The sequence below is a fragment of the Sander lucioperca genome, chromosome 8 (assembly GCF_008315115.2).
Source record: "Sander lucioperca isolate FBNREF2018 chromosome 8, SLUC_FBN_1.2, whole genome shotgun sequence".
NCBI classification, from domain to species: domain Eukaryota; kingdom Metazoa; phylum Chordata; class Actinopteri; order Perciformes; family Percidae; genus Sander; species Sander lucioperca.
Genome location: NC_050180.1, coordinates 29,850,641 through 29,867,039, shown reverse-complemented (window position 1 = coordinate 29,867,039; position 16,399 = coordinate 29,850,641). Strand labels below are relative to the sequence as shown.

Genomic DNA, 16,399 nt, shown 5'->3' with positions numbered 1-16,399 from the left:
TGTGCAGAGCGCTGAGCTAACCTACCATGGCTATATCTCAACACTGGAAAAGTTACACAGCTACCAGCGGCATTCAACTATTGAGAACAGGTGCCAGTGAGCAAACAAACCCACACTATTGGATTTATGGTAAGTGGAATATATTGACCGTGTTAGATAAACTGCAGATGTTAAATGCCTAATATACAATGGCTTTACAAGTCTTTAAAAGATAGTTTAAAGATACATGAAACGAGAAGTTACCAACAAGTGTGTACTGAATGCAATCTAATCAAAGTGCCATTTAGTCCTAATTCTTATACAAAATGTCTTGTAGATACGTTAAATCGTCCTGCTTGGGAATAAATATTTACTCAAATAAATAATAAAATAAATAAAATAAATAAAATAAATAAAATAAATAAAATAAATAAAATAAATAAAATAAATAAATAAATCTTGTAGCATTTGTTTCATAATTGGAGCTTGGACTTGATAAACGTTTTTGTCAAACTTATTGCTAACCTCCTGTCACCTTGTTGGGTTAAAAATAAAGCATAATAGGTAGTCAAATATTTTATGGCCCAGGTCTGGTGGTAGGGAGGTGAAGGTCCTGTGTCTGGAAGGAGACCATACACAGGACACAAGACAGACTCTGTTGAAAAGCAGCCACCGACAAGCAGCTCCTTCTTCCCTCTCATCACCCTGATAAGCCTTCCTCTGCAGTCTGAACCACACACCTCATCACAGGCTGGATGCACTGAACAAAGCCGACAGTTCTACTAGAGCGCTGATGTTGTTATCAGTGTGAACACTACAAGGATGTAGTGGAGCTAATGATACCTCTTTCTCACCTTTACCAGGGACATACTGAAACACTATAAGGACACAACCAGGTCCCTAATTCTCACATAGGATGAACTCCGATGAACCAACTCTAATCATCCTAGGTGGTGTGTGTAAGAGGTGTATGCCACCTCAAGGAGGACAAACATTAACGTAATTGGTAATTCTTCGAAGGAATAGCCAGAGTATTATAGTTTATGTATTCGTTTGAGTATGTCCTGTTACTGTATTAACTTTTGTTATTGATTCTCATCTCTTTGCATTTAAATCTAATGACTCTGCAAGAAAATGGTTACGTGATTTAATGAATATTAATGAGAATGCCACTTGATTAAGGCAAGTCGTTATCATTTTGTCCAGACCAACTAGTTGTCATTTACATCCCTAGTTGGCACACTCAAATCAGAAATCTAGCCTCTCATCATGTCACTTTCTTTTTTTCTTGCTGCTATTAACACTTTTTTTCTGGAATGCTTCTCTCTCTGTCCCCCCCCCTTTCTCTCCCCCCATCTGTCTTACAGATAGCTCCCCCTCTACTTGCCTCCCAGGCCTGCCTCTCCACCTCTCTTCTCTCCTCTCAGCCTTCTCTCACTTCTCTAATGAGAGCGTGTGTTACACAGGCATTCAGGAAACCTCTGCTAATTACATGACAAGCATCTCGTTCTGGAACCCTAATGAAGAGGAATAGCAAGCAGTAGACGCCACTGGAGTGGTGGTGTGTGTGTGTGTGTGTGTGTGTGTGTGTGTGTGTGTGTGTGTGTGTGTGTGTATGTGTGTGTGTGTGTGTGTGTGTGTGTGTGTGTGTGTGTGTGTGTGTGTGTTGGGGAGGGGGTCAAGATGGCCACTGGGTGGAGTGTTTGTGTGTGTGTTGGGGGGGGGGGGGTTTCTGGCACCAGTCCAACAGCTTATCAACCGGGGCATGTTGGACTCAGCATCTTGCTTTTTCCTTTCATCTTACAACACTCATCTTTTTTCCCCATATAAAATCAGCTTAAGGGCGTTATTTTACCAAGCAATGTTAACTTTACACTTATTATAGATGGTAAGAAGTTTGAAAAGGACACTTGTTCTCTTGTCTTTGAAGTATGATGTTAAATACATGCAAATCCATTCTCTGTCACTGTTCACTGTCTTGTGTGCTGTGCTGGCTTTTTGCATGGAATGCTAAATGTGCAGTGTTAGTTTCAATAGCAGAATCAGTTGGTCATAATTAAACACAACATCGACTGTCAAACGCTAGAATACATGCACACACGTACTGTGGCCTACAGATAAACCCACGCACAGAGGAGACGGAACAGAAAAGGGAGAGAGAGTGACCTAGGCAGAAATCCAACGACTCAGCATGTGGTTTGGAGGAACTCGTTCTGTCAAGAGGCACACTCAGAACAGAAGATCGCTGTCCCGTACCATCCCTCGTGAAATGCTTGAGAAACACAGACCATCTGGAGGCTATAGTGCACACTCTCGACCTATCAAATATTGAGGATGTTTGTCTGATTTACAGGGCCTATTTAGGACTGTTTGGACAACTTGGCTAAGGGATTGGTGCTTTAATTAAAGATAATATCAAAAGCTAATATTGGCCCCAAGACCTTTGCCTCACAGTCAACAGTGCAACAAAGTCACGGTTCTGTGGGTGAGGGTGAGAGCCTTAACGACACACACTTCTAAATGAATCTAGGCAGGCTTGACACAAAGGCTTCTCCGTGTTCTTTATTTCACTGAGGTTACTGCCCCATATTCCCCCACTTTCTCTTTGCTGATGCCAATAGCAACGCAGGCTTTTCCAAGCCCAAGCCCACCGCAGTGATGGCATATTGATACTGTCATAAAATATTACATCCTCACTTTATTCATTAGAACTGGGCTTTAATCTAAAAATATCATGGGCAGGGAATAAAACAGAGTTTTCAGCGGCACATAGATTAGGCCTGTGCTTCTTTCACTGAACACCACAGCTCGGAAACACTCAGGCCCAAAATAGATGTTCTTCTCATAAAGGGCGCCTTCTTTGTAGTCTGCATACAGCAACAACATCTGCAGGGCAGTTTCTATGGGGGGAACAGATTCGGGAAGGCTATCAAAGAGAGGCGATCTCCTGTGAGAAGGGGTGGGCGGAGGACTTCCATATTCTCTTTTTTTCTTTTTTCTTTTTACTCTCTCGCTCTTTTCCTCTATTTCTTGCTTCCAAAAAGCTGTAGCAATCAGGACGATGCTAATAAAAGACCATTAATATCACCTGTCAGCGCTATCTTTGGAAGATCCAAAATGAGAAAATGAAAAAGGACTCACAGTCTGGAGCTGCTCACCAAGATGCAGGAAACCAGTGGAGGACAGACAGCAGTATGGTTTGGTGTTCTGATTTAAATAAAGCATTTGGATGAAGAGATCCATTAATGTCACAAGAGAAAGAAAACACGAGGGCTGCAGGACTGTTCCATTTCTCATTGCCGTTGTTTCACTGACAAAACATTTGGTTTGTGGAATTTATGTCTCAAAGCATATTTGCTCGTTTTGGTCAGACTTAGAGCAAATTATAGCTTAAAATTGTTTATATTTTGCGGCAACCTCTAGCTCACCCAGTAAGAGCGTGCGCCCCATGTAGACCGAGTCCTTTGCAGCGGCCCGGGTTCGAATCTGACCTGTGGCCCTTTGCTGCGTCTCATCCCCCATCTCTAGCCCACCTTTCCTGTCTATCCACTGTCACTATCAAATGAAGGGAAAAGCCCCAAAAAATAATCTTAAAAAAAAGATTTATCTTTTTTTGTGTTTTCTTAGAGATGTTCCAGTAATCCTAAATGAGGTTTGAATTCAGCAGTGTATGGTGGGATTGTCACTTCGGAACAGATGGTAAGGATAAGTAAAATGACCCCTACGTGACTCTAGATACTGTATCTTTCAAGGTAGAGAATGAACCTGTCACTAAACCTTTCTGTCACCTTTCAGAGTTTAAATGATAAGATTTTAAACTCCTGGTGGTTTTTGGTGAGGAATGTGGCATTGACGCTGTCAACTATGACAAAAATAAAGTAGGATCATTTATTCAAGCATTATTTTAGAGATTTCACATATTCTGGTAGAGATGGACCAATAAGAACATGTAAGACTTTACTAAGTGAGTGATGGTGAAGGCCATAATCTCCTGCAGGTCTTTTGACTGATGGCTTTTACTGACGGTGATGGCAAGGCGTTCACTATCTGTTTAATGCAAAACATGAGCACAAGCCAGCACTTAGATGGAGGCTCTGATCTGAAAAAGGTGGTACCATAATGGGGAGGTGAAATGCAAGGGGGCAACGTGATGATAGTGGCTTCATGCGGAGCAGAAGTGTATCGAGGGCCTTGCCTTTGAACCGGTGAGCCAGCTAATTGAAACAGCATTGCTGGGGCATCAGCTGAAGATCTGGATCGCATTCACCCCCCTGCTTTTATTCAATTTGGTCCCATCACAGGGGCGCGTCCCGTGCTTTTGTCTCCACATGGCAATAAGTCATACCCTCGCCTTTTGCCCTCGACGTGTTGCCCATCTGTGTCCCCTGGGGGCCCGGGGTGCTGAGGCCCACGCAACGCAGAGGGATTTAGACGAGGTCTTGAGAAAATGCAGGCTGCCTGCCACTGAGCCCCTTATGGTACTTCTTCACGCCTCTCACCTTGGACTTGACCCCCCCCCACCTCCCCTCAGCTCTTCACTCACACACACACACACACACACACACACACACACACACACACACACACACACACACACACACACACACACACATACACACACCTTCTTACTCCAAGACTTTTAAGATTTACTGTTAAGAGCAGTGGCTGTCAGGAGGATTGAAGCGTGCACTTTCTAATTCAAACAAATGCTGCACTGGGGTCATGGAATTATCATGGAGTCACAAGGTGTTTCAGATGATTCGCAAGTGTTGAGTGTTAAGCTGAGAGAGAGAGAGAGAGAGGGAGAGAGAGAGAGAGAGAGAGAGAGAGAGAGCTAAAATACATAACAAATAAAGCGATAAATAAGCAAATAGATAAACTTTCACCCTCTTACATGTTTATCACCAACCTCTATCAGAGCAGGTGGATGTAGATCTTGCATTGTAGGAACTTCTCATTTCGCAGAAGAGCGGTCAACGTTTCTGACATAGCTTTAATCAGTGTCCCACATGCATTGGCTGATGGTTGGGCTTAGGAGGTACGAGGTGAAGGATGATATGATAGTCAGCGATGTACAGTAAATAAATATTCAAGTGCATTCTGTCAAAACCTGAAATAAATTGATTTCACTTCTCCAAATGACAAATATGAGTTAGATTGAAACGCACATGACACAAAAATGAAAATTTGTGTTTAAAAAAAACTCTACATGATGTGACACATATACATGCACAGATACTTTTTTTGTTCTTCAGATGACAACATCACAGGAAAATCCACCATTGTCATTATCATATCACCCCCTTTCCATGTGATGTTTTCCTGCCTCTTTCCTGTTATTTTTCTCAGTAAGACTTTTGGCTTTCGGTAAGAGGGAAACAAAAAAGCAAACCTAATTCAAATTTAGCTTGGATTAAAACAGTCCATCTTTATTGAAACATTAACCAAAACAAGGAGGGATTATAGATCTGGTTTATTTAAGGAATGAGGAGTCTAAAATGACACATCAGTTGTCTTATTGACTACATTGTTTAAATTTCCTGCAAAACACAAAATAAACTTCCCAGCTGACTTGATATTGGATAAATATAGGCTACTTCACCCACAGGATTTTGGAATATTACTATGAAGTGGATGTGAGAGGGATGTTGGACTGGAAAAGTTTAGTCACAATAAACCCATTTAAGAGCATCACAGGCTCTCGACAAGTTTACACCTGTGCTATGGCTGCACGTGAGGGTTCAACTGCATGTGAAGTCCAAAGCCTACACACAGAGGAGAACAGAATTAGGAGAGAATCCCCGTGTGATTGAGGGAGGGACTAAAAGTGTGCATAATATTCCTTCCTCTGTGGGACTCGCAGCGAGCAGGTACAGCATCTCTGCAGTCCACCGCTCAGCTGTTGCACTCAGCTGCCCAGCGCTTCCACTTTACAGGAAACTTCTCACACCGCAGTCGGTAAGTGCAAAGTTTTATTGTACCAAAATGAACTGTTAGGATGAGGAGATGTATGATAGTATCGGTGCTCGGCGCTCCTTTGATGCATCAGGGTGAAAGTATTGGCTTTAAAGTTTCTGTTTCTCCCGTCAGGAATTCTCATAGAGCGTACAGCGCGCTTTTTTTTTTTAAATTGAGATGCGTTGTTTCATGTCTGCTTATTTTTGCGACCTTGCTGAAGGCGTTTAAAACGTCACAAAAAGCAAAGTAAAGCTGCATTCATATTTCTATCTCTTTTTTAAAATGAACTGTCTCCCAATATTTTTCAATTTCCCTCACTTTGTGGTCTTGAAACTGCATTCAAATAGAGCACTCAAAATATACAATGTATAAGTAGGATCTATTTATATACCAAAATGAATAATTTGGGTTATGTGAATGCTTAGCTCGTTTATTTAGCATTGCTTTATGTTTTTTTTCTTCTTTCCACTAAATCAATGACATTTAAGTAAAAGCCTAAAGGTAGTGCATCCATTTGAATGACATAACTGATTTGCACATTATTCACTTTGTGTATGGTACCTTTTCTCTGAAACAAGCGCATCTAAATCTTTTTGAGCTGATGAACATCTGCAAGCATTGAGCAGTGGCACATCTCCCCTCAGTCTGTCAACAGCTGCCACAAACTAGATATGCCAAAATGCTTAACATATGAATGTGAGGAGGATGGGACCTGCCACTGCCCATATATGCCATTCTTCCTCTAATGTAATCCTTCAGCTCAGTTTCCCCTCTCTTTTGTTGATTCTGCTTCAAGTAAACAATGTTAAGTAATAAGCAAAGTGTGTAGGAGGGGAGGAAGGAGAAGAGGAGGAGATAGAGGAGGAGGAAGAGGTGAGGCAGATGAGAGGAGGAGGTAGTTTTTGCATGAGGAGAAGGGAGGTGAGAGAAAAGCGATGGAAATGTTAGGCTGACAAGTCACTGAATGGATTTGTTTCAGCTGGAATCCCTTTTTTCCACATACAAATCTGCAGTGTTTGATTTAAAAGAAATGCATCAAAAACACTCCAAAGCTATATAACCTAATTCAGATAAAGATTGGATGTGATGACGTGTTTTTACAGTAAAAGCCCCAAACCACAGTTCTCACCCTTCTAAACTGTAGAGCTGATGTTGCAGGTTATTGAAACCCATGCTCAAATGTCTCACTCTCCCCCCTCTTTTTCTTTTTGACCCCCTTCCCTCTCTCTCCTTCTCTCTTTCCTCTCTCACACACCTCCATGTACACTCACAAACGCCCACACACACACATAGTATATACCACACACACGCACTTACACACAAAGTGTAAACAGCTTGTGATAGGTCGCTTCACCCTGCCCCATCTGTTTGCGTGTTGATCCCTTCAGCAGGCCCTGCTTCTCCTGTCCGCAGCGTCCGTGATGAGTTACTACATGGATCCAGTTTCTTCCTACCCGGCCCTTCACCCCTGTGACCGTCTGGGCGCAATGGTAAGACCTCCCTCGTAAATTACCTCAGTGTTAAGGCTGCCTCAGCTACCTGCCACACAGCCGGCCAGGAGTGTGAGGGAAAGACCGTTTGTATGTGTGTTAGCTGCGGTGCAGGAATGTGTGCAGGAGCATACGAGCAGTATGTGTGTGAGCAACTCTGGATTCCATCAGCTCACAGGAACACACTGTATCTGAAAATGTTCCTGTTGAGTTTAGTCCACCAGAGTTGTACCAATAGTGCGTGTATCTGTACATGCTGTTTCTCATGATTTCGTCAAAAGTTTGGAAACAGAGCTGTTGAACAAGACCATTTTCTACAAGGCTGTGAAATCGACCTTATGAACTCCTCTGTGTTGCAAAACCACCCTGTGCCAAGATGCACTTCTCTTTAGCAAGTAATATTGTAAATATTGAGACCTGTAGGCCTTCAACCTCGCCACTAACCAATCACATTGGAGTCAGACCATCCCCACTGAATAAAATTTTTCTCAGCTAAGTCACCAGTACAGTGCTGTGCAGCAGTCTGTTTGCAAGAACACCAAGGCTCTTAACGCTTTCCAAATGAGATAGCTGAATACAGAGTCAGAGACAGTGGTACCCGGGAACATTGGGATTCCTGTCAGATGAGCATTTGAAGGGTGAAGGCCAAGGAGCGGCAAAATAAATGCCTCCATTTGTATGCAGAGCGCCGGCACATTAGGATAAGAGACTGAGGTTATATGCAAATGGCAACCCCACCCTGGCCTGATAGAAAACATAGAAGAATACAGCTCCCTGGGTCCTAATTGGCTCAGGTGGTGGGGCTTGCCTTTGAAATTGAGACTACTGTATACCAGGGCAGACTTGGTCAAAAGGTGAACCTGGATCACCTTGGTAGCTCTATTCTCTTGAAATTTACATGAATTATACGAAAAACGCAGCAGGATTGTGTTTTATTTTCTAGGTTTATACTTTAGTGATTGTCAGTGTCTTGTATGCTTCACAAAGACTGTATGCAGAGAACAGTGGGGAATGCAGGGCTTCCAACCAGCCTGTAGCAATTAAAAAGAAAATGCCAGAAGCCACTCCACTGCAAAGGTGATCTTTGTTAATCAGAAATTATACAACACAGTGTAAGGCTTTCCTACTGTATTACATGTAATATAAGCAACACATTTTTAGCAAAGCACACTTCCTAATGCAGCTTTAATTTGGAATGATGTGCAGTCAACCTTCCTTTTCGTTATAAAAATTGTTCTAGTTGTTGTCGTGTAATACACTCCCATTCTACTAATTGTATATGTGTGCAATATTGCTTATAGCTAGTGTTTGAGACCCGACTGGTATCTGTGTTTTGCTTGTTTCACTGGATAACTACAGGGTACAAACAAACAACAAAAAAGCAAGCCGATAAAATGAAATAAAATAACTGATGCTGTTTGGTCAAGATGAGACAGATGAAGGTCAAAGTTTAAAGGTAATATCACTCAAATATCTAACTGTTATATATATGTTATTTATATTGCAAACATTAAAGCTATAGTGCGTAGTTTCTGTCGCCCCCATGAGGAATTCTAAGTAATGACAACAAAACTGTCGGCGCGTCCACATGATACAAGCCTTACATGATCGCGCACGCGCCCCCACCCCTCCTCCATGCAGTTGCTAGCAGCTAAGGAGGACAGGAGGATTAAAAAAAACATGATGGACTCTTCAGAAGAGGTAATTATCTTCACTCGAGTGTCTGCGCGGAAAAGTCACCGGACGACACAATCTTCTAAACATAGCCATACTGAGAAATACAGAGACAGTTTTGTGGAGCTGATAGTCTTAATTAGCTTTGTAGCAACTCATTTGGCGATGGCTTGAATGTAATGGACATTTATTAATATCAAAAAGTTACGCACTAAAGCTTTAAGATGTTCATTTGTGGACTGGAGAAACATTCAGAAATGAACAACTACTACTTAGTTCAAATTGAAAAGGCATAAAAGGCTCCTTCAAGACTGCCGTTAGCCCTCCCTGTTCATTTTCCAAATTCTATACTCAACTAGACAAATTGTGACCTCTGTATTGGAAGTGATTCTACACTTGAACTGACCAAAAAGTATTATGGTGTTGATGTTATCTCCACTGTTATCTCTCTCTGTCTAATCCATAAATCATCCATGTGGCTCCCTCCATGCCTATCTAACGTTTTCCCCCTTTGCTGACTGGACTGATAGGAGAAAGCAGCGTCCCACGTAAACCTCTAAAGAATCTCATAAACTGGCCTCCCTGATCCTTTGGTCATGTTTGCCATCCATAAAGCTTGTCAGCAACTGATAAATGCTGCAGTGCTTAAACAGGGGCTGCTTATCAGATCGGCAGTCACTCTGTCTGCCAGTCTGTCAGTTACACATATGACATATAGCATATGACAGTCTAACATCCCTCTTATTGGAGGTTGCTTTGGCAAGACTAACTGAAGGATTGCTTTTAGTGTCTTTTTACATGTTACAAATATGCGGAATTGTCAATTATTTAGTCTCAGAAACAAATGTGGATAATACATTACAAAGACTTTATATCAATATTCAAAACTGTATTATAAAACCAACTTTTATAAACCTAATTTAACATGGTAGGTTAAAGGAGCACATATAGTTCGACACTCTTGTGAGAAAAATGTCAATCCCCTGTTCACATCACTTTCAAACAGAAACGTCCTACAATATCTATTGAGTTTTTTTGTTTGTTGTCAAATGAAGGCTTTGATATGCTAAAAATGGCCAAGTGGCTATCTTCCTCCCTACTATCTCTTGTATCCACATAGAATTGCCAATCTCTCCTGGCTCCCCTGTCAAGTGCTGACTTTAGACTTCCTTTTTGGTGCAACCTCCTATGTGAACATTCTGTGATAAGCAGGTTAAAATCAACATGGCATAAGATAAACTGAATGAGTCAAATTTAGCCAGAAGGGTTATCTGTAAGGGAGAACACTGAAAAAAAAATAGTTTTCAAAATCCAAGGTTATGCTGTCAGCCAAAGCCACTGGATAGTTTAAACAGTTGTTTAAAGTCTTTCATTACACCCCAAGACACATAAATAAATATCTTTCATTGGTTAACAGATAAAACTCTCGCTAAACGTATTTGTCACAACACACACTGATTTGTTTTCAGAGCAGTAAAACACTAATTTGCACTGCCCCTCCAGTAGTTCAAGATTGATTGGATTTAAAATCAACTTTTTTGAAGCTGTTCCAGCTATTTAAATCATTGATTTTATAACTTGAAAGCTCAAATGTATTATTTTAATGTCAGTCAAGCTGCATCCTCGTCATAACCAAAGTCACAGTTACGAAGACCCCATAATTGTCCGAAGCACTAACTGAGCCCTTGCTGCATAAACATATATCTATACAGTATATAGTTGTTATTGAGCTAAGTGATTTGTATAATGTTTATAAAATAACATAATGGCTTAAGTGTGTCATTTGTTTGAATTTAGGTGGGTAAAATACACAGTTATATTACTTTCACATCTATTAGGTGTGGGAAATTGCTCTTCAACAGCACATTGAAGTTGACAAAATCAAGCATACAGAAGTATATTGGCTGTGTAATAATATAAAGTATGTATCTATTCCATGCCACAGTTAATTTTGGCTACACCATACTGTGTGTTGTTTGTCTCCAGAGATATAGTGGAGGGGTGGCAGTGGGCCCTCAGACCCATCTCGCAGGTGTGGTTCACCCTCAGCAGCAGTACTACCCATCACAGCCCCTTTACATCCAGGACATACCCCTGCAGGAGGTGCCAAACGGACACGATGTGTGCCCTACAGGTAAGAAATGGAAACAGTTTGACCTCAACTATGGTACGAGGTACTGGAAGAAGAGGCAATATGCATATTCAGTCATAGTTAATACCCCGTCTTTGTAAAGATGTGTAATCTATAAAATAATAAACAAACACATTTTAACTTATTTTTTACATGCTTCAATATGTAATGATCAAATAATAGTCAATAGTTAATTGTGAATAAACAATTTAGACCAAACAAAAAACATTGTGTTAACTGGAATGATAATTGGGCAATCATTTACACTCTAGCATTCATGTCTGTTGTTCTGCGTCTGCCGCACGATGGATGTTGGTGATGCTGACCCCGAAGGCAATGCCTTTACCAGATACCCCCCCTCCCCCTCTCTTTTTCTTTCTCTGTCTCTCTCCCTCTTTTCCTCTGAGGACAACCAAATGCCCTGCATTTTTTTTGTTCCAATCCTCTTTTTCTATTTTTTCTTACATTTCTTTTCAAATGAGTTTTATTTTAAACTGGAACATTCCTTCCAGTGCATTTGCCTGTGTTTGACTCTGGCCTCTTCTCGTCCTCTAAAGTGATTGATGCTGGCGGACTGGGACACACGCCACGGGAGTAGGTTAGGGGTGCTGGGGGGCACAAGCTTTCTTCCGTCACCTCCCTGAGCTGGATGCAGGGGGCAAGACAGTGGGCCAAAGGGCGGCCATCTTTTTCCCAAGCCTCTGGTTTGGTCTCTAGAGAGATGGAGGGGGCCTGTGTGTGTGTGTGTGTGTGTGTGTGTGCGTGTGTGTGTGTGTGTGTGTGTGTGTGTGTGTGTGTGTGTGTGTGTGTGTGTGTGTGTGTGAGGGAGTCAGGATTTGATGGGATTTGCTGATGTTTGTTGCCAGAGACACACTCCTTTGGAGCCCCCTCTTCATTGCTCCCAGCGCTAAAGCGTTGACATAAACATTGCTTAGTGGAAAAAATGGCCGAGCATTGACCTTTTTTTTCTCATTCTTCTCCTAAATCTTACACTATGCAGACCACAGGTCTAAGATCATTCTAGCCACCTGGAGATGTTGTCAGAGTCATTTAGCTCTTGTTGATGGTGACACATATAGAGCTGTTGAGGTTTTTGTGCTACCAGTATATAGCGTTATGAGTCTCTGCTAACCTTATACGCAGCCAAATAACCTCTGACACAGTCTCCACACCCTGCAGCCGTTGCTTTGACTCATTTCTCTCAAACTGAAAACACAGCTTCCCCTTGCAATTTCAGTACATTCATGCAATTTGTATATAAGTATACAGGTACAAAATTTTTCAACTTCCAACTGCTGTGTAAGTGATATGGCACCTCCAATATCTATACTTTGAAATCACATGTGCATAATTTTTAACCACTGAGGTTGTGCCAATTTTCAATTATAATTATATGCTCATTAACAGTGAGCAAGTGTTTCATTTATTTGCTAGAATATAATGACTTCATTAGTAGGGTAACGCCACTTATAAGGCACCCCTTTAAGTGTAAATGTAAAACTATCATCAGCAACAGTACATTTGTGAAAACAAATAAGTGTAAATACAAACTCATCTTACTATATTCCTTAATACTGCAATAATTTGTTTTTTGGCCAGTTGGGGGCAGCGGAAACAAGTCATGAACACATCATTGACTTATTATCACCTTTTAAGTTGATACTGCAAACCTGTTAGCAAACAGTTGCTTATTGACACATTGAGTAGTTATCGTTCATGTGGAGTCGTGTTTCAGGCAAATACTGTACCAAAACTCACCTTCTTTTAGCTCTGTTTTTGGTGTCTATCAACTCCTGAGGAAAATCTCTGGCTCTTTAACTGCTAAATGCTCCACTATGTTCACCAGCTAGTTGCTAATTGTATATACCTGCAGTTTGGTGCTGATTAGGTAGTGTACAGCAGGTTTTTAGAGCTTTTTCGCAAAAAAATTATGCTATGAGAGCAGTGGGCCGGGTGGGTCAGGACCTACCTAGTCTCGCATTGCCAAACCGATTTCCACACGCTATGGAGTAAGGTCGGTCTCCACACATACATTCCAGGATAGGAGAAAAATCGCTCTGGGTTGTTTGCATTTCTTTAAACCAATCACAATCGTCTTGGTCCGGTCACAAAGACGGTGGCTCTGCAAAATGGTCTTAGGAAGGAACATGTTTTGGTGGAACATTTGCACCCTCGCAAAAACAAAAACACCACATACAATATTAAATTAAGTTAACTGTAACAGTAACACAACAGTAACGTGAGCTATATAAATTAGCTTGATACATGGTTAAATGTAAATTGCTGGGTTTGGTGCCTTTTTTGGGTACCGACCGAAGTACGTTGGTGCCACGAGGACCAATTCACGTTAAATCAAACAGTGCCAAATTTCGCTACCTGAGAGCGTGTATGCACAAGCTTAGCTGTCCTTTCTGCATGTTGACAGAAAGTAAGGCTCCGACACACACACACGCAGAGCTGCAGTGCAGACTTAGCAAAACTACACCGACTCAGCAGTGTGTTAAAGTCACAGTGAGTCATGGCAATGCCGGTTAAGCGGTTGCAAGTGTGGTTACAACAGACTGGAGGTTGTAAGGCAAGGTAACTTTATTTTTATAGCACATTTCAGCAACAAGGCAATTCAAAGTGCTTTACATAAAACATGAAAGAGCAGTTAAAAAGATAGAAAATAAAAACAGGCTAAAATAGAATAAGATACAAATACAAGGATAAAAGTTACAGTCCAGTGTGAGAAATTAAAGGACAACATAAACCGAAGCATTGAGAACTTTGTATGACCAGTCGAACGATGAACGCCGAGTAACCAGTAACCAGTAACATAGCTCAAGTCGTTCGACTGTTCATGACTGTTTTCCCAAGATGGCGCCTGCCTGTATACCGAACGGTACTGTCTTTATAAACTATGTTTTTAATAAACTGTCTGTACACTTATAAAGTTCTCAATGCTTTGGTTTATATATAGGGACCCTCATTATGCTACCGTGGAAGTGTGGTGCTATTTTGAGCCTTGTTAGTGGTATACTGCCGTGCCAAGCGAAAAGACCGTAACTCAATTTTGGTCGAAAATGAGTTATTGTTATTTTTGGAACATTAAAGATCTGCTTTATCATGTGGACAAATATCTTGAGTCAATTTTATTGTTTTGGGGAGAAAGTTGTGTGTTGTCTTAAGCCAAGGCAGAATACCGTAACATCAGTTACGGTTCTTTGTCTTTGTTTCATGGCACTTCAGAATGCTCAAAGTGAGTCAAGGTACTCTGTAAACGCGATGCCCGCGCACACAGCAGAGGACGACGCTGACACGCAGCACATGTACCTGACTGGGAAAGATACCGCTACGCTCATTACTGTAAGTAGGCTACAATAAAACCTAAAAGTAAATACGTATCAATACCCACTCACCTGTCTACAGGCATACACATGTAGGAAGCGATCTATTTCAATCTCTGTCTGGGCGCAGTCCACTCTCGTCCACTGCGCTGTTTACACAAACACAGCTCTACTCTACTCTAAGTAGCGAATTTTTGTAGCGGTTTGTTGTATAACTGTTTATCTTAGTTTGCCACAAATCTTGAAATTTGGATAACTTCTTGTGAACTTAACTGCTGGCTAAACTAACCATCCTCTCTGCAGAGCATCTATGGATGTATTATAAAACCAAAACAAACCAACGTGGCTACTTAATATGCACGTGAATGATGGCATCTTTATGTTCACGTCTTCATTCTTGCAATGAGTCTAAATTAGTGCCTCATATCCAAACAGAAGAACATGCTTTATATGCATTAAAACATCAAAACACTCTCATGCTTAATTCTGACGTCTGTCAGAGAGTGTGTGAATCAATCATGTGACTGCCTGTGTGGTACTAGTATGAGTATGAAATACAGAAAAAACTTATTGATATATCATTTTCATATGATGTTGATAAATGTGAAGCCATTTTTATCATAGTGAGTCAAATAGGCTTAATATTGCTTACATTTTAAGTAAAAGTTATCATTGTTATCATAACATTGTGCTATAAAATAGAAGTTAAGGTATTTTGCCTTGGTATGACCGATTGTCATTTTGTGGGCGATGCTAAGGCAGAATACAGTAATTTCCGAAAAAGGGGGAAAGGTCAAATTTGAGTTCAACATTTTTTTTGTAGATAGATTAATACAGGTATACACTACAAAATGTGAACATTACAATATTATACCTATAACTCAATTTTCTAACTTTAAAGTCATTTTTCTCAGTTTCACACTCTGGCGAGTTAAGGTCTTTTGCCTTAGTAGGGCAGTATAGAAATAGCGATTTCTTTTTACTTTCCTCGTGCCCCGACGAATTGCGTTACAACCTAATTACCGTTTTGCGATGAAACTGGTCACATTCGATTAGCATGAAAACATATCCCAGAGAACGGTCGACTCGGTACCCATGTGTTATTAACCCCTAGGTTAGATTAGGTAGATTTTGCCCCAGAATTGTCCTTTAATAATTATTTGATTTAATAGGTTTTAGGGACGGGTTTGGGAGGAGAGAGGGTGGTGTTTTATTTTGTGTGGTGAGTAAAATCTTCTAAACAAATAACAAAATGTTCTAAGTAAATAGGATTAATAGGTTTGGAATTAGTTTTACAACTGAAATAATTTTTTGTTATTACAGAGGGAAAGTATCGAAAAAAGGTACCGGAACCGAATTTCAGGTACAGGTAACAGTACCTAACTCTAACCAGTGTATTGCAGTGTGTATTTTGTCCATAGCAATCCCATACCCATCTGTCCCAAAACATCCCAGTTAGATAGTAAATGCCATAAACATATTCTATATAGAATAATTAACCGAAAGAACCAAGCAGGCCTGCCTTGTTGCACAATCCAAATTTTCTTCAAAACTTGCCATTTTCAACGTGTAGCGTACTAGCTCGAAGTTTGTTCCTCCATAACGCCAAGGGGTGATACTTTTCTCTGTAGGTTCATCACTACGAGTGACCCCTTTCACATTCTCATTTATTGCATATAAATATTGATTATAGCCTTAAGCACCACATGTAAGTCCTTAGTTCACAACATTCCTAAATGTCCCACAAACTAAATCCGCTGTCATCGGTATATGGGTTGATATATTTTATCTAACTTTGAAAGTGGGTAAATTACAAAGGATTTTACTGCAAGTCACTT

The 16,399-nt window shown here is 40.8% G+C and overlaps 1 protein-coding gene across 3 annotated transcripts in view; it reads left to right on the top strand.

Moving 5' to 3' along the window:
* Nucleotides 1-5,828: 5,828 nt before the first annotated feature.
* Nucleotides 5,829-16,399, top strand: part of ets1 (v-ets avian erythroblastosis virus E26 oncogene homolog 1) — a 40,958-nt gene continuing 30,387 nt past the window's right edge. The window contains exons 1-3 of one of the 3 annotated variants that reach the window (XM_036004280.1): nt 5,829-5,937; nt 7,231-7,427; nt 11,088-11,235. In XM_036004280.1, coding sequence (XP_035860173.1) covers nt 7,359-7,427; nt 11,088-11,235 — 217 coding nt within the window. In that variant the 5' untranslated portion in view covers nt 5,829-5,937; nt 7,231-7,358. The remainder of the gene's footprint in view (nt 5,938-7,230; nt 7,428-11,087; nt 11,236-16,399) is intronic. The other 2 variants (XM_031290793.2, XM_031290794.2) reach the window with 2 other exon arrangements.